This window comes from Bos javanicus, chromosome 23 (genome assembly GCF_032452875.1).
Source record: "Bos javanicus breed banteng chromosome 23, ARS-OSU_banteng_1.0, whole genome shotgun sequence".
Lineage (NCBI taxonomy): Eukaryota > Metazoa > Chordata > Mammalia > Artiodactyla > Bovidae > Bos > Bos javanicus.
The window spans coordinates 4,560,934-4,580,377 of NC_083890.1; the positions used below are offsets into that span (position 1 = coordinate 4,560,934).

Here is a 19,444-nt window from a genome sequence, read left to right on the forward strand (position 1 = left end):
GAAAATGCAAATCTGCATGTAGTCAGAAAGCATATTTGACTTCTGTTTATTTGTATAGGTTAAGGCAAATCAAAATACTGAGTACAACATATGGGAAATATCTAATTTGTAAATCTGCTTATATTTCAACTGAAATGACTTGAAAGTTAAGAGTCATGACACTATATCTTAGGCTATTTGTATTTCAAATGCACTGCATTAACTAGGGAAGTATGAATATACTTTGCTGCTTAAAATCTTGATATTCAAAGATCACTAAAGCTGGGCTCTCTCATCACCATTATTGAATTATTATAACTACGGCTTTGGGAACTAGAATATATTTACTGATGATGAATTCTCTACTGTATTTTATTCTGAAAAGATCTGGCTGTCATTAACAAACAACAAATTAATCTTCATTTATGAAACTTCCTTTTCTTTTGTAAGAAGTAAACTTAAACAACTTGTAAAAACTAGAAACAACCTCAAATATAGGATAGAGACATCTCATGTTAATTCAGCCACGACCTGAGACTTAATATAGAAATGCACTAAATGTGTACTATTAGAAAAAAAGATCTGAAAGGGTCCTCTATAAAACTGGTGACCAAATTTTCAGTCTGCTGCTTGAAAACTGGCTTTCCCCCACTAGAACTTACATGCTCCATGCATCCCTGTGCTGTGTGAGATGCGTGTCTATGAAATTGTGAAAATGGAGGCTTTTCTGGTAGCAAAGGGGTTAAGTTCTTTTTGCTTTACCAGTTTCAAATTACAATGAGAAGCCTCTTCTTTCCCAGCAGGGTTGTGCTTACATTACTCTTTAGATCTCCCTTGAAGAGGGCTGGTATATTTGTGTCTGCTGGAGGTGGAATTAACACTAAGAAGGAGAAAGAGAGTGAAGGGACTTACAGGAAGGTTTGCAAGTAAATTCAGGAAAACACATTGACTTGAATAGTACAACCTTGAGTCTTGTTTTACACTAAGACGACACAAAAGATGTTAAAGTTATCACCAAGCTGCCGGACAAATATATATTCCAACACCAAGGTGCAGATCAGCATAGATCTGTGATTCAGAAATCAGGATTTATCTTGGAAAGAGCTCAAGGGTTGAGAAGAACTCAAGAGCAAGTGAAGATCACTGTGGGAACTACAGTTTATTAGAAGATCAACTTTCGTTCATTCCAATACCAAAGGCCTGATTATCATATATTGATATAGGAATGCATAGGTCATCTGATCAAATAATATTAGCCGCCTTCTGCTCCATCCATGCAGCAAAAGCTCTTAACAACTGTGGATAATTGGAAATTCGAGTTTCAGCTTTCTTAGAAATAACTACTCTTGACATATTTCAAAATACTGAAAATAGAGCAGGAAAATCAGTGAGAATGTGTGTTCAGAAATGTCACTCTCACTTCAGAAATGAAGAATAGGTAAATTTGTTTTTCAGCTACTGGGAAAATATACCTCCTAAGAACTTAGATCTTTTTTTTTTTTCTTTCTGGTAAGAGGACAAGAAGGACTAAAAATATCAACTTTTGCTTTTGGACAAAAATGCATCTGACTGTATTTTTACTTAGGGGTATTGTGGGTTTCCTCTGGAGCTGCTGGGTTCTAGTGGGTTCTGCAAAAGGAAGTTTGGGAGACAATCATGTTCACTCCAGTTTTATTTATAGAAGACTACGGAACCACGAAAGACGGGAAATACAGAGGGAAATTCTCTCTATCTTGGGTTTGCCTCACAGACCCAGACCATTTTCACCTGGAAAACAAGCTTCCTCTGCACCTCTCTTTATGCTGGACCTGTACAACGCCATGGCCAGTGAGGAGAACCCCGAGGAGCTGGAGTACTCCGTGAGGGCGCCCCTGGCTGCAGACTCCCGGGGAGCCAGGAAGGGCTCCCCAGCCTCTCCCAATGGGTACCCTCGCCGCATCCAGTTGTCTCGAGCGTCTCCCCTGACCACCCAGAGTCCTCCGCTAGCCAGCCTACATGATGCCAACTTTCTGAATGATGCTGACATGGTCATGAGCTTTGTCAATTTAGGTATGTTGTTCATTTATTTGTTCATCTATGTTATCGCAAAGTGGAGGCTTTCCTAATGGCTAAGTAGCTGCTTGGTAGGTGGTCATGTTTATGTAAAGTCATTTTCTATAACTCTCCTCTCCAGCTTCTGTTTCCTTTTTTTCGTTGATGTAATATAAGATTTTTGCCTTAGGCAACAGAGTCATATGTACATATATATATTATTTTAATATAGTTAAAATTAAACATGTGGTTTAGGTAGATTTGGGTCTTTTCACATCTTGTTAAAATTTCAATTTTGTTTAAATGTATGCATAAACAGACAATAGTCTAAAGAATTTATGAGGACAGCTAATCTATGGGCCAAATAATAATAATGCAGATATTTACAGATGGAAAGGTAAAAGTGACATTCTGAACCTTTTTTTTTGTTTGTTTAGTAATTTAAAAAGCATATAGATGTAACTTAACTGCCACTTAAGAACTCTCATTTCAGGGCAGAAACTACTGTGAAAATATTGATGTGAAACTAACTAAGATCAAATAATATTGTAAAAGATTACTATCAGAGACTTTCAAGGACAGATTCTGAAATTCTGTGAAAAATATTTTGGAAAATAATTTTCACTCTAACATTTTTTTACTAGAATGATTAAAATACATCATACTTACTTGATTTTTTTCAAAGGCAAGAGAAATGCAAAACATGCTATGATGGTCTTTACCTATATAAAACTTTCCTTGTCATATAAGATAAAAATATGTCAATCAAAAAATTATTTAATTAACAGAATTCTTAGAGAATAATTTTTTAAATTATATTTTACTGAGTGCTGATACTGACAATACCAAAAAATTGATCTTGACAATATCAAATGATAAATTAATGCCTTGTTTTCATCTTGCAATATTATTAAAGAGTCTTCACTTTAAAATGATTTTACAAGGGCTGTGGTTTTCCTTAAATTTTTTGGTAGCCACTGAAGGTAAAAGTTTGCTATCTTTAGACTCTAAAAAAGAAACTAAATAGAATCAACAAATGTAATCAATTCTTAATGTTAGAGTTTTTAAAACTTTGTTTTAAAGTGCAATCTGCTTGGAGTTAAAATTGACATGTTCTATTAGACACTTAATTAAAAACTTCCTCATATATCAAAAAAATATTCTTTGAAAAGTCAGATAGCAACAAATCTTAATGACACATGAAGCTTTTATAATATGTGTTGCTTAATATGCCCCGTTCATTTGCTCTGAGCAATCCTAGTAGGAAGGATAAGGTGCCTGATAAATCATATGTTTCATGTTATAAGAGACAAAGCTCTCATTATAAGCTGTAGTAAGTCATTGGTGGTTGCCTTAATCAAGTGTCCTGGGGGCCTTTTCTTCTCTATGTAATTAACAGGTTCCGTTTGGAACTTTCAAGCCATCAAAATATGTCTTAATTCTAAATTAGTTTGATTGTTTTTTCCTCATAGGAGTGACATGCAAATTTGACTCATGGTATATTTGACTTTGTAGCAATTTCTCAAGATTATTCAATAACTTAACTTTCTTTTTAATATTTTTATAGAAAAAGTACAATCTAGCATGATTTATATATTCATAAATCACTGAAAAAGCAGTGATTGTTTTATTGATTTATAAAACAATAGCTAAGTCTTGAATCTGTCCTAGTAATATATTATATTACAATTGAATACTTTGATCATTCACAAGAGAAGTGTATTTGTTTTTTTAGAAAGGAATGAAATACTATTTTTGAACCCTTGCTCCATTGCTTTTTATAAATTTACATAGAATAAGAAAGCCAACAATAATAATAAACAGTTTTATTCAGGGACTTCTGGGACCATTTTTATCATTAAAGCATATTTATATTTTTAGATCAATAAAATTTTCATTACTTGGATTATAATTACAGAGCAGTAAATTAATTATATTATGAATATAAGTATTAATTTTACACTAAAGAGACAATACTGGGTATGAGTTTCAGAAAATGTTTATTTATTTATTCATATCATGCTTAACTTGCTGAGTAATGATTTATCTTCAGTAATAAACTGTGTTACTTTTTCTTTAAAAATTCCAAATTAAATGTCTCACATGAAATTATTGACTAATTAATTGTGATACTAAGTGAGTTTTTCCTAGGAGTCTCTGAGGAAAATTAAACCACAATTTTATTTTATTCTCTTTAGACTATGCCTTCTAATACAGCCAAAGCTTGAACTCAATCACTACTTAGTAAAAAGCTTTGACTCCTGTATTTCTTCTGTAATAAAATAGGTCAAAGCATACTTATAAAAGGTAAAAGTGTAATATCATTATTAACTGTGCTAAGAATTTCAGTGTTTCTTATGGTAACATTAATTAACAAAGACTCAAGAGGATTTTATTTTATTTTTTTAGTGTCTTTAAAAATATGTATAGAGTGGAGACTGAGGGCAAATGATCAAATTAGCAAGAGGCAAGGGATTTGTGTTGAGGAAGCCACCTGATATTTAAATATGTGAAAAGAATCTGTTGATATTTCCCATCATAAGTTGAATTATATAAAAAGGGTCTAGTAACATCCTTGTTATTCATGCCTGCCTGGGTCATTTTCAAGTTACTTAATGGATTTTCTACAATTATCTTGTCATTTAGAAACACTTTTTTTTTTTTTCCAACATAAGTTTTGCTCCCCAAGAACAATTAAATTTAATTCAAACTGTGATTAATTTTATGTTTATAAGCAGAAAACAGATTGGAAATTACTAGAAGGAAAAATAAAATGTGAATAAATTGCCTCAAAGGCAATGTAATAACTAAATATGAAATTAAACACATTATTCTAATCTGACCTTTAAGTTATTTTTTGTGATTTGTTCACTTTGAAGAAACAAATATTAATTATTAACTGTGTGAAGAGAAACTTTCTGCCTAATTTTATTCATTATTCTTAGGCCAACTTTTATCAGTCTCCTAGTCAACAGCTTTTACAGACTGATTTCTCTGGTTTGTCCTTAAAACTATTTAATATCAGTGGAATTTTGCTTATTCAATTCCACATTATTTTGTTAGTGACAAAAACATCATTCTGGTAATTTTTTTTTAGCTATCACTTTTTCAAAAATGTTAAGGGTTAGTTTATATATCAAATATCTTTGCAAATGAAAGGAATAATTAGGTAGCTTGTTTGCAATATTTGAGTACATCTCTAGTTCACATAAAGAGAAACAAGCAGTGCATTTCTAAGACCTTTTAGTTAGAAACTAACTTCACTTGATTGCTTGGTTACTGTATAATTAAAATGATGTAACATTTGTAGACATTTCAGAGGAAAGTACAGAAAACAGCAAACACAGGAAATTCACTTCTATATTACTCTTTGTCTACATGTAGTTCCCTGATAAAGAACTTTAGGCTTATTAATGGGCTTTGATCAGTTGGCTTGGAGTCAAATACCTAGGTACAATTCAAGATCGTAAACTCATTCTCATGCATAAAAGTATGAAAATGTGGTGCTTACATTTGTTTTTGTTTTGTATTTTATAACTACATGTTTAGCATGTTAAAGTATGAAATAGAAAAATAGTTTCACAATTTTAAATGAAAGCCTTCTCCCTTACTCTCCCCAATCATTAAACTCTCCTGGTACTGGAAGAAAAAAATGTGCTTATACTCTCAGTTGACAGATTTGAAAGACATCATTGATATTTATTGTTGGTTTTGGCTGACTCAAGTGCCCAGTGGAGAGGAATTTATACACAGATCTACCTAAAGAAGCCTATCTATGTAGTCCCTCCAACAGGGTTATTAACACTTGTGTAACATAAACACACCTATAAACACACGCAAGTTTTTTTTCTTTTTTTGAGGAAGGGGGGATGGGAGGGAAAAAAAATCTAAAACCATTATAGTACATATTCAAGGTTTATGCCTGGAATAACAAACGCTAATATCGGGTGAAATAGTCATTTTTTTCCCCACTCTTCACTTTTGAAAAGAAATTGCTGAGGGTGGAGACCTTTATCTTTTTTCTCCGTGAACTCTTGGCATTCTTGACCATGCCCCAGGGGGGGACCCTGTTCTTCTCTAGTGCTATGTCCTTGTTGATGGACGGCATGGCTGCAGAGATAATTATAACCATAGTTTAATTGGAAGTGTTTTGCAGGTTTGAATGGTCACTCACAAATTGCTCATTTTAGAAGTTCGGTCAGGAGTCCCGGTTGGAGAGAAGGTATTGACATGACGACCCACTCGGGAGGGCTTGGGGCGGCTCACACGCCGCCTCCAGCTCCTTCCTTGCATCCTTCCATTTCTGCGGTACCACCGCCCTCTTTTCTTGGCCTCCCCCCTCCCCCACCCCTGTCTTTCGGCCTTTCCCCTGGAGTTCTAGGGCCTCTCCAGCTCCAGGCTGTCTTGGCATCCCTCTCCTCACTGCCCCACCTCTCCTGGGGTCTGCCTTTGGTCCTTCTTTCTTCATGGCTGGAGGCTTCGATGAGCTGAAAATCAATTTGTCACAGCTCCATAATTGAGGTACAGTCTCCTGTTTTCTCTCTCCTCGAGAAGGAAAAGGATACTAAGGGCCCATGGCAGCCTCCACGCATCAGGAGCAAAGCTCCCCAGGGCATCGGAACCTCTCCAGCAGGCTGTTGACTCCACTTTAATTGCTTCTCTACCATCCCCATTCTTCCTTGCCTCCTCACCTCTCCCTGAAGATCTCCTGGACTATATTTAATTGTTTGTGCCTCTCCTAATTTATAACACTATTAAAATTTTAAAGGAGGAGATTCAAGGACAAGTGTTTCAAAAGGGAAAAACCGCATCACTGAACAAAAATCACGCTCATCAAAAATGCAACTCGTTTTTGCGTTAGAAAACCCTTTGACTGATAGAATTTTTATGGAATACACGTCGCATGTCTGAAGAGTGATGGTTTCCTTTTTTGAGTTGAGGAGAGATGTTGAGAAAATATAAAGAGATCAAGAATAAACTGGTGGAGGCAGGGAATAGGGAGGATGAGATGGAGACAGAAAAAGTATTTTTCTAAAGCCCTGGAAAGGAGGAAAATGAATGGAATGAGTGTGAGGGGCCGCCTCTGGGCCTCGCAGGTGGAGGCTATGGGGAAACCCTCCGTCCGCCTCATCCTGAGATGGCAGCTCACGCCACATCCCCAACCGCATCAGCTCCGGGGGAAGCCCTTTCATCCTTGCAGACTGGAATACCGAAGCGGGGCGGAGGGAGGGGGCACTCAGTGTGTGTGTGTAGAAGGAGCACACAGACGGGCCACTCACATTTGCAGTCATAAATAATGTAGTAACTCAGCTTGAAAAAACCACAGGTTCAAGGAAGAGGCTTCCCTGACGCAGAGAGGGGCTGAGATCAGAGGAGCCACTGAAAGGGTGGGAGGGAAACAATGCGTCCCTTGTTCTAGGGAATATTTATGAGTGCTTCTTTGCACCTTCAGTTCATATTTTATTGGCCGGGCTGTGGGGTTTCCCCATTTGCTCATCCCTTAAAATAATACCCTTGGCTAAGATAGCCTTTAAAATACACCAGTTAGTCCTGACAACTGGCTCATTTATTCGGGGAGAGGGAAAGGGAGCTGCTGAGATGCCCATGTCTGATGGGGATGTTTAAGATCCAGTCCTGGGTCTTAAAATTACAACTCAGATAAAAATCGTAGTGGGAGTATTCACCTGCCATTTTCAGAGATGTTTACAAGAATCTATGGAACCAAATAGTAACCCAGGTTTGTGAGAGTCTTGTTTTAACGGCTGTGATAAAACTGATAATATAATAAGGTATTATAGAAACAAAATCTGTTGAAAAGTACAATGTTCAAATTGAAAAAAAAAATCATTTGTAAGTTAGTAAAAAGTCTGCTTAGTGGTTTGAGGAGAAAAGGAAATAAACCTTCATAACCAGAGAGCACATATACTATACTTGGAAAGCAGTGAACTACCCACCTATTGTAGAGAACGTAGAAACCCAGATCTTGTATAAAGTTGAATTGTTTGGTTGGTATAGAAATTAAACCAAGGTTTAATTATTTTATAATTTCTAAGATGATGAAGATCCTTGGCTTCACAATGATGTGTCCTTGCACTCTATTTTCCCTAAACAAGGCAGTCTTGGGAATTGCGTTACAAAAAGAATGCTGCGTTTTAGAAATAAATCCATCTAATTACATTATCTCTTACATATTGTGTTTATTTAACTTCTTTCTGGAAGTAAAGAACAACTTTTATTGTGCCTGTGGTTTAATCGCTTTCTTGAAGTTGTTTGCAATAAAGAAAATAGTTTAAAGAGGTCAGATGCAAATCTCATTTAGATTTTATGCAGGCCTAGAAGACATGTCAACATTAAAAGATTTATTAACATTTACAAACCCCTTCAGCTATGCTGTCTTGATATGAGAAATTCAATATTATTTGTTGTGCACAGATTTCCTGTCCTTAGTGTAACTTTGCAATTAGCCTTCCTATGCAGGGAGATGGAGTCTATTTGCAGAATCCTAAAGTCCATGGTATATTACTGCTCAAACAGCTATTAGGTTTAATTATAAATGGAATCTAATTGCAGAGTAGCAGAGAAGAAGCCAGAATGCCTGTATTAGAATCCCATAGGCTACGCTTTCTTTCAGGGTGACCTCAGGCAAGTTATCAATGCTTACATTCTCAAGTGCCTCTGGTTCTTTGACTAAGAAGTTCTAAAGATAATAATAACACCTTTCTCCTTGAGTGTTGAGAGAATTAAATGAGTTAATTACATACAATTTTAAGAAGAGTATTTGGAGCATGCTGCTGCTGCTAAGTCGCTTCAGTCGTGTCCGACTCTGTGCGACCCCATAGACGGCTGCCCACCAGGCTTCCCCCTCCCTGGGATTCTCCAGGCAAGAACACTGGAGTGGCTTGCCATTTCCATAGACCTCTTGAAATGGCAGTGATTGTTGTTGGAATTGCATTTGTAGCCAACATCTGTATTGCATTTGCAGGAGCCGCTAAGTAATTTGTGGAGCCCAATGTAAAATGAAAATGTGGGGCCACTGGTTTAAAAGTTATCAAGACTTCCAAGATGGTGGCTGCAGGGTATTAGACCCAGCATAGGGCCCTCCTAAGTGCATATTTGATGACATGTAACACTAGCAGGAATCAAGCCCTATTCATCTATTTTTATCCCCAGTGGAAAGAGACATTGCACAAACTGAGGCATTTGTGGGGAATTTAATTAAGGTTATAATGTTTCTAATGTAGTGGGTGGGGCTTTCTGGAAAAACTGGAGATAATGCAGCACCTGGACTTGCAGGGGAGCCTTCCTTGTCAACTGCTGGGATGGGATGGGAGCAGAAACAGCTACCAGCAGAAGAGCTGTAGGAGAAGGCACCCTAGTGGGACTGGTGGTCTTTGTGAGAGGGGTGCCAGGCAGCCAACTCTAGGTGCTCAGCAGGGAGCGAGGCCTGGGAGTAAACAGCAGACTTCACTCCTCTGCTGTCTCTCCTGTTGGCTGATGGTCACTGAAAGCCCAGGGTCATGGGGCCCATTGGATCGGTTCCCGAAAAATCAGCCTCTTGGTGCAGACAGCTGAGCAGAGAAATGTGGAGAGTGGATCTTGAGGCATAAACTGAAGATCTCTGGGACAAATGGATAAATGCATATTGAGTGTTTAGTCAACAAGAGTTCTAGAATCAGGCCAATGTACAGGTTAATTGCAAAATTTAAGAGAGAATGATTTACTGTGAGAGCTGATTACATCACAAGTTGGTTGAGTGGCAAAAACAGGCATGGGATGCTGAAAAAAGTTCTTAAATTGTATCTGGATCTGTCATTTTATATTATACATTAAAAGTATTGTATAGCAAACTAAAATTAAAATCAAAGACCCACAGGAACTTCCCTGGTAGTTGAGTGGTTAAGACTCCAAGTTTCTAGCGCTGGGGGTGTGGGCCCTATCTGTGCTGGGGAACTAAGATCCCACGTGACAGGTGACATGGCCAATTTTTTTTTTTTAATTAAAAAAAAACAAGTAGTAAAAAAAAAAGCAGAAAACAAACCCACAATATAAACAGTAGACTACCATTGCCAATCACAAAAACTCAGTATAGAAAATTCTATCATAAATGCAGGGAAAATATAAAGAGCAGTATATGTTTGCAATCTCAGGTCTGTTGATTCTCAATCCTATGTCATTCTTCCTCACATGGCCCATGAGTGTGTGACAGGTTTTTAAATTCTGAGTGGAATCACATGATACCGTCTACAGTTCCTGTTGCAGGCAGAAATCATTTCAGGAGGAGGTAAATTAGAATAATTGTCTTTTTCTTTGCTACCTCTCTTCCCCCCTGGCAGAGTTCCTGTGACTCCCAGATGTGTAATTTCATGGGGGAACAGGTGTGTCTGCTATTTAGTTCTCATAAATAACCAACCTCTAAGCCTGGAGGCCAGAGCATCCCCTATCCTTTAATCCCAGATGAGCATCGAGTAGAAGAGCTTCTTCCCAGTATAGACCCTGCTCCCCTTTAAATTGCCGAAGGATGGTTGATTTTAACCTGAGTTTACTTCTATAATTGCCAAAAGCAGAGGAAGAGAGAGTTCCGTTTGGAAATGTTGTAGGCTTCTCAGCAGATAATCTTCATGTAGACATTGATGACTAATTTCATGAGGAAATAGTACAGGTCATCATTTATATGTGCCTTATGGTTAATATTTTGCAGATGTTTTCTTTGCTGAGAGTGAGGACAGGTTACTTAGTCTCCTAACCATCTCAGTAAAATGTTTTGGAGTCGGAATGGCTTGAATACCAACTTTGCATTAATACCTGCATGTGCTGCTTCCCTGGTGGCTCAGATGCTAAAGAATCTGCAATGCAGGAGACCTGGGCTTGATTCCTGGTCAGGAAGATCCCCTGGAGAAGGGATTGGCAACCCACTCCAGTATTCTTGCCTGGAAAATCCCCCAGACAGAGGAGCCTGGTCGGCTACAGTCCACGGGGTCGCAAAGAGTCAGATACGACTGAACAGTAACACACACACATCTTTGAACAAATTATTTCACGTCGCCTTGTCTGTAAAGTGGAGATCATAATACAGAATTGTATTAATAGTTAGAACTTAACAAGGTGGGATTATAGCTCTTTGAGCCAACATGAGCTAAGGATGAAGTTAACAGCTACTGTAACAACTTCTGCTCGAGTAAGGTCCATGGGGTTCTAATGCTGGGGTTGGTGTTTTAAGCCCAGTCCACCAGATATCATCAGATCATTTTCTAACTGAAACTGTGGGACGTTACGCACATGAATTTTGCTCTATCCAAAAGAAAATGAACTGGAATTTTCAGGGACTCTGTCTTCAAGTTGGACAGTTGATGGACTCTGCTCAGTCCTTGGGGTGTCCAGGGAAATGTCAGTCCACAGCTGAACTTTTGGGTAACTGGGAAGTCTCCCTGTGATCATCTGAAGGCAATGCTTTCTGGGAGGGGCTACTGAAAGATGCTTTTAAATTACTTTTGGACCCATTCCTAGAAGGAACCCAACATTTTACTTTCATTCCAGATATTCCCTGTTCCATTCCCTTGCTTGTTATGGAGAAGGGCAAATTGCTGGTAGGCTAGTGTTGTAATGAAGACGTGGCCACTCTCTAAAAGACCCTTTGAAAGGATGGAAAAAAATCTTGAGTTTGAAAGTTTGTTTTCAGAAGCTAAAATTTTTTTTTTGGTTTTCTTTTAATTTTGAAAAAAAGTTGACTCATGATGAAAATCTCAGTGAATAAACTTCTGAACTCTAAAAAGGAAAACCACTCTGTTCAAATAATCATGCAGTCCTGGTGTTCTGAGTGTTATCTGTTTCTCAGATCATATTTGAATTTATGATTTTCTAATTTCTAGCTGTTCTCATTACTGTTTGTATCATTGTTGAAATTTTGTTTCTATTTCACGCAATCCAGCCTGAAGCATTTTGACTTTTCTAGACTATGAGTTTGAATTCTGTTTTGTTTTCTTTTTTTCCAGATGACAGTTGGATCTTTTTATTAATTTTTCTTGAATTGTTTCTTGTTTTAATATTTTAAAGCAAGATGGGAATGCATGGATTTTATCCAAAAAGTCGCACAAAAGGCCTTGCATGAATGTGGACCTCTTGTGTTTACACTATCCATATTGTAAAGTCATCACATGCACTTTTGTTATTTCCTGATATGTTGAGTGGAAAAATATGGATTTATTGTTTTTTCATTATTTGATAACATGCTGAAAGATAAGTCATCATGATGCTCTTTGCTAAAGTTTTCATTGTGATGAGTTAAGTTCTTATGATATGGATTCCGACATGTTCTGACATGTTCAAATCAACAATTAAGATTTTTTTCTTCTACAGTGTCATATCAAAAATGGTCAGCATTTTACAGTTGTTTACTTGGAGGAAGAATTTGTCAGAATTAAGCAAGCTGGTTATCATTGTGTTTTTTTGTGTATGTGATACATATAAATTATACATTGTCACATAATTTTATTTTACTTTTTAAAAAAACTCATTTATGTATTTTGCTACACCAGGTCTTAGTTGCGGCATGTGGGATCTTCAGTTAAAGTAGTATGTGAGCTCTTAGTTGTTGTAGCACTTGGGATCTGCTTCCCCAAGTAGCGTATGAGCTCTTAGTTGTTGTAGCACTTGGGATCTGCTTCCCCAACCAGAGATCGAATCTGGGCCCCCTGCATTGGGAGCATGGAGTCTTAGCCCCTGGACCAGCAGGGACGTCCCTGTCACAAAATTTTAAATGATAGTATAGTTGTAGCAGCAGTCATTAAATCAACAATAACAGCAATTAAATATAATTCCTCTGCCTGGACTGGACTAAGTGATTCACATGCCTTTTTTCAGTTAATCTGTGTCTAAAACCCACTGTTATGGGTAAATATCTTTCTGTTCCCCCTTTTTTTTTTTTGGTGTGAAAATTGAGACTCATTAGAAGTTAAATAACTTACAAAGTTCACTCAGCTGATAAAGGCAGAATCAGTACGGGGACCACAATCTGGCTATTCATTTTTTTGTTCTTTGCCACTGCTCTTTAGGTAGGTAACCTACTTTTGAAATATATAGACAGCAGTGAAACTTCTAACAATAATAATCATGGTTTGCGCTTTTCTACACCATCCTTGCATCCAGCACTCAGGGAAGCAGATAGGACCACAGTACACATCTGTGGGCACTGGAGAGCTGAGACGTTTGTTACTCATTCAGTGACTGGGCCAATGCAGCTGACTACCTACTACTGGGTCAGGCACTGTGGAGAGATTGCCTGTCCCACTGCCAAGATCACAGGGCAAGACACTCGAGGTCCAGGCTCTTGATTCTTATGCCAGGAATTTTTTTTTTCTTTTTTGCTTAATGTCACCTACTTTCAAAAAATCACAAAAATTCCAGCCCCAAGTTAAAAGAAAAGCATTAACAAACATTCTCTAAAACAATGTGTTCCTTTGTTGTTGAACTAACCAGGTAGAATTAACCTCTAGTGTACAGGAAAAAGTTTTCAAACCTCCATCCCTTTTAAAGAAAGTTTTTAAAAAGAGAGAAAAAAAGCTTCTCATCAGCAAACAGAACCTAAGGAAGCCCGTTAGTCCAAAAAGCATAATGCAGAGGTAGCCTGAGGCTTCAGCACAGCTTAGAGGCTCTCTCTGAAATCTGCTCTGTATCACATAGGACCTTACTATGTGAAAGTCCAGTGATTTTAGGGGCAATATTTCAAACGAAGATTCATATTTTGCACCACATGCTTACTGTATGTTCCAGAGAAGTGTGGCTTAAACATTTATTATTTATTGTGGTGTGCTTGGAGAAGGAATTGTGCTGTGCTTAGAAAACAGGGGTAAAGATCACACAATTTTTCAACATTAGATTATTGGATGTGTCTGAATTTTCACCCCGGACCCTATGTTACTTTTTCACACGTGTGCTAACAACCTTGTGTTTGCTATCTCCTCTGTTACTGTACATATTGCACATAGTATGGATTCAACATATACTCAGTCAATGAAGACACACTTTGTCACGTGCAGAATAACAAAAATTCAAAAAACTGGTATACAGAACTTTTGGATATGAAGCTTTGAATCTTCTCAGGATCCTGGGCAGTAGACCATTATTATTTCAACTTGATTATTGAGAAACATTGCTCAGTATTTTACCACCGCTTGACTCTTTACTAGCGATCTTCTGTGATCGTGAAATGAACATATACTGCAAAAAGTAAATCTAAGTCTCCTGGGACGCCATCCCTGTGATTGGTGCTTACCCAAGAATTCATATCAACAAAACACCAGATCGTCAAAGTGAAATCATAGAGGAAGGACTTAAGACTCACCCTGATTTCTGCTCTAGTGGAAGGCACTGTCTTCCTCGGCTAACACTTACTCGGTGCTTCTAAGGTGCCGGTCAGTGTGCCAATAGTATTTCAAGTGCTAACATTTAATTCCCACAAAATGACCTTATTTTACAGATGAGGGAACTGAGATCCAAAGATGTTGTCCCTGGTCCAAAGTCCTACATCCTGTGAGAGGAGGACGCGGATTCACAGTGCAAGCTTCCCGCTGCTCTGCTGTCTCTCCTTTGTAAATGCTGTCAGGAAGGCTGTTGGTTGGGGCATGGTTTGAACTCTGTCAAACTTCTGTATATTTTTCCAACATTTCCTATATTGGACTTGGGATAGTTTCACTTCATTAGCAATGCTTTAGAATTTAGAGGGGAAAAATCCCTAGGAATGAGCTTACTCAAAGTCTTCTCCCTGGAGCTGGGCTCCTCTAAGCCTTCTTCTGAATGGGGATGCGTGGCCTTTTGAAGAAGGCAGATCTTCATGACACTCTCAAGGCAGAGGGAAGCAAGCAGTCTGCAGACCCCAGGGATGCTGACCTTTGTGGCATTTGACCAGTTGGCCAGTAATGAACGAGGGAAAGGGGATCTGTGTTGAGTCTTACCTTCAAAAGTCAGACTTGGGAGGAACGGGAGTAATGTTTGGCCAGAAAGAGAAGAGGTAGACTGTCAAAGCTGTAAACACTAATAGGCCTCAAAAGCAGAGGTTGGAGGGTGGAATAAACAATAGTTCATTTGGATGCTGGAAAACTACCAGATTGCTGGCCAGTGTAGAAGGGCAACTAACAGGTCTGCCCTGCAGCTAGGATGAAGGCCTTGTCACAGCTTTTGTGACCCAATCCTAGACTGGCTAGCAAATGTCATGAAGAACCTATTAAACTGGAAGTTTGGGCTGCAGGACCCCGTGAACCTACAGGTTAGGAAATCCCTGTGATTGCAGATGGGAGCCCTGGCAGCTAGCCTCTGCTCCATCCTGCTGGTTATGGCGAGGTCTCCTCCGTGTTCTATATAACACTGAACACTCCACATAGAAAGCACGTCTCCTGATTTGTAGCAGCTACAGCCCTAATCTCTTGCATGTGTAAAGTGAGTGCCTTTCACACAGCTCATTCATGGCCTCTACATCACACCAAAGCTAAATCTATTGTTTCTGCTTTTCACATATCTTATGAATTTAAAGCTAAGGCCTTGGGATATTTAGGGCTTCCATCTGGTGGCTCAGATGGTAAAGAATCTGCCTATAGTATGGGAGACCTGGGTGAGATCAATGGGTTGGCAAGATCCCCGGGTTGGCAAGATCCCCTGGAAAAGGGAATGGCTACCCACTCCAGTATTCTTGCCTGAAGAATTCCACGGACAGAGAAGCCTGGTGGGCTACAGTCCATGTGGTCGCAATGGGATATTTAAATAAATATTTATTTAAATAAATATTAAATAAGTATTTAAATAAATAAATGTTTATTTATTTTCTCTTGTTTTTCAAGAAAAAATATCTTTGGGACAAGGTGCTTGGGGAGTCTCAGCTGCCCCCAGCCCTCAGTGGGCTTCCCTGGTGACTCAGATGGTAAAGAATCTGCTTGAAATGCAAGAGTCCTGGGTTCGATCCCTGGGTCTTAATACCAAGCCAAGAAATCAAAAAAGGACTTGTAAAAAGCAAGGATGTGTATTTATGTATCAAATTTCAGCAATAAACCTGAGGACTAATCTCTGCTTTGAAAGGCAAATCGAGAAGTAGTGCAGCATAAAGATGAACATTTAGGATGGAACCTGCTTGTTTTTAAAAATTCTATTTTCTTTCTCTCTCTCTTCCTCCCTTTACCTGACCACTCCCACCCAATCAATCCACAGTTGTAATGTAAGGGGAAGTATGAACAATCTCAGTAGCTGATTTCTAATTATTTACACTGAGATATGCTTGAGTCGGATATGACTGAAGTGACATAGCAGCAGCAGAATACTTAGAAGGTCAGAAGATGAAATTATTGTTTATGACTGGGTCATAAATCATATTTAATTTTAATTCCACTAACTTCATTGATATACAATAACTCATTCAGTTCAGTTCAGTCGATCAGTCATGTCCAACTCTTTGCTACCCCATGAACCACAGCACGCCAGGCCTCCCTGTCCATCATCAATTACCGGAGTTCAGCCAAACTCATGTGCATTGAGTCGGTGATGCCATCCAGCCATCTCATCCTGTGTTGTTCCCTTCTCCTCCTGCCCCCAATCCCTCCCAGCATCAGGGTCTTTTCCAATGAGTCAACTCTTCGCATGAGGTAGCCAAAGAATTGGAGTTTCAGCCTCAGCATCAGTCCTTCCAATGAACACCCAGGACTGATCTCCTTTAGGATGGACTGGTTGGATCTCCTTGCAGTCCAAGGGACTCTCAAGAGTCTTCTCCAACACCACAGTTCAAAAGCATCAATACTTTGGCACTCAGCTTTCTTTATAGTCCAACTCTCACATCCATACATGGCTACTGGAAAAACCATAGCCTTGACTAGATGGACCTCTGTTGACAAAGTAATGTCTGCTTTTTAATATGCTGTCTAGGTTGGTCATAACTTTCCTTCCAAGGAGAAAGTGTCTTTTGATTTCAAGGCTGCAATCAACAACTGCAGTGATTTAAAGTCAGCCACTGTTTCCACTGTTTCCCCAAATATTTGCCATGACGTCATGGGACCAGATGCCATGATCTTAGTTTTCTGAATGTTGAGCTTTAAGCCAATGTTTTCACTCTCCTCTTTCACTTTCATCAAGAGGCTCTTTAGCTCCTCTTCACTTCCTGCCATAAGGGTGGTGTCATCTGCATATCTGAGGTTATTGATATTTCTCCCGGCAATCTTGATTCCAGCTTGTGCTTCTTCTAGCCTAGTGTTTCTCATGATGTACTCTGCATATAAGTTAAATAAGCAGGGTAACAATATACAGCCTTGATGTGCTCCTTTTCCTATTTGGAACCAGTCTGTTGTTCCATGTCCAGTTCTAACTGTTGCTTCCTGACCTGCATATAGGTTTCTCAAGAGGCAGGTCAGGTGGTCTGGTATTCCCATCTCTTTCAGAATTTTCACAGTTTATTGTGATCCACACAGTCAAAGGCTTTGGCATAGTCAATAAAGCAGAAATAGATGTTTTTCTGGAACTCTCTTGCTTTTTCGACAATCCAGCAGATGTTGGCAATTTGATCTCTGGTTCCTCTGCCTTTTCTAAAACAAGCTTGAACATCTGGAAGTTCACGGTTCATGTATTGCTGAAGCCTGACTTGGAGAATTTTGAGCATTACTTTACTAGCATGTGAGATGAGTGCAATTGTGCAGTAGTTTGAACATTCCTTGGCATTGCCTTTCTTTGGGATTGGAATGAAAACTGACCTTTTCCAGTCCTGTGGCCACTGCTGAGTTTTCCAAATTTGCTGGCATGTTGAATGCAGCACTTTCACAGCATCATCTTTCAGGATTTGAAATAGCTCACCTGGAATTCCATCACCTCCACTCGCTTTGTTTTTAGTGATACTTCCTAAGGCCCACTTGTCACATTCCAGGATGTCTGGCTCTAGGTGAGTGATCACACCATCGTGATTATCTGAGTCGTGAAGATCTTTTTTGTATAGTTCTGTGTATTCTTGCCATCTCTTCTTAATATCTTCTGCTTCTGTTAGGTCCATACTATTTCTGTCCTTTATTGAGCCCATCTTTGCATGAAATGTTCCCTTGGTATCTCTAATAACTCAACCCCCTGCTGAAACATGATTGTTTAAATCTGTTGGACACCTTCAATCACTGACTCTTTTAAATCAGAATTCTTAGCATTTGTAAGGGGATTTCCTTGAAAGTGTTTTAAGTTCTTCTGTAAGGGGTGGATCTGAAATTTTACAGTCAAATAAATTTGAACTGGGCTGAGAAACAGTCATTAAATAAGGTTTGATATTTCCAAGAGAAGACTTCTCAGTATCTTTATTATGTCAATGAGCATTGTGTATCTCTGCAAGGAGGATATGGGTTATGAGGTTTCCAAGGCACATGAACTCTGGAGCTCTCCTGACAGAGCCATGGATCCCCAGTGTTGCAGCAATCTCACTCTGAGAAACACTCCTCCTGAGGAAATTCTATTATATGAAATCATTTTTGGAAACAATGGCAAGCAAAGAATTATGATAAGCTAGTTTGTTGACACCATGACCACTTTATTTCCAAAATTAAAAAGAAGCAGCAAAAAAGTTTAAATCTATTATCTAGAACTACTATGGTTGATGTTTTAATATTTCTTTCCATACTTTACAAGCATTCACTTTTTTAGAATTAAGCAATGTTTACGCAATGTTGTGCTCTTAGTTTAGTCTTGATTTTTTTTAGTATATGACTGTTCTCATTTCTTCATGTGCTCTTTATGAGCATATTTTGATGACAATAATATTTCAGCTGAATAATTATAGTCTGGCATGCAATTTTTCCTTTTTTTGTTGTTGTTTATTGCTGCTGTTTAGTAGCTGTGTCCAATTCTTTTGCCACCCCATGGACTGTATCCCGCCAGGCTTCTCTGTCCATGGGATTTCCCAAGCAAGAATACTGGAGTGGGGTGGCATTTCCTTCTCCAGGGGATCTTCCCGACCCAGGGACAGAACCTGTGTCTCCTTCATTGCAGGTGAATTCTTTACCGCCGAACTACCAGGGAAGCCCTTTTCCAGTTTTCACTATTATGTAATCTGTTGAAATGAACATCTTTATATAAGTGTTCATAAACATTTTTGACAATTTCTGATCACTTTCTTAGAGTCTATTCTTTAAAATTGAGTTAGAATAAAATTATCTTTTAAATCTTCTGAAAAATATTACTAAATATTACTAAATTGTTTTTCAGTAAACTTGTTTCAATTACTATTTGCACCAACCATAAATGCTAGTATTATTTTATCGTGTGTGTGTGTGGGGGGGGGTGTTAGTCGCTCAGTTGTGTCCGACTCTTTGCGACCTTGTGGACTATAGACCACCAGGCTCCTCTGTCCATGGAATTCTCCAGGCAAGAATACTGGAGTGGGTTGCCATTCCCTTCTATAGACTATTTTATCATACTGAAATCTAAATTAAGTTGA

At 38.5% G+C, this 19,444-nt stretch overlaps 1 protein-coding gene across 1 annotated transcript in view; it reads left to right on the forward strand.

Annotated features, from left to right (window-relative positions):
- The first annotated feature begins 797 nt into the window (after positions 1-797).
- BMP5 (bone morphogenetic protein 5) overlaps positions 798-19,444 on the forward strand; it is a 141,758-nt gene continuing 123,111 nt past the window's right edge. The window contains exon 1 of the mRNA XM_061397809.1: positions 798-2,028. Within this exon, the coding sequence (XP_061253793.1) occupies positions 1,539-2,028 (490 nt within the window). The 5' untranslated portion in view covers positions 798-1,538. The remainder of the gene's footprint in view (positions 2,029-19,444) is intronic.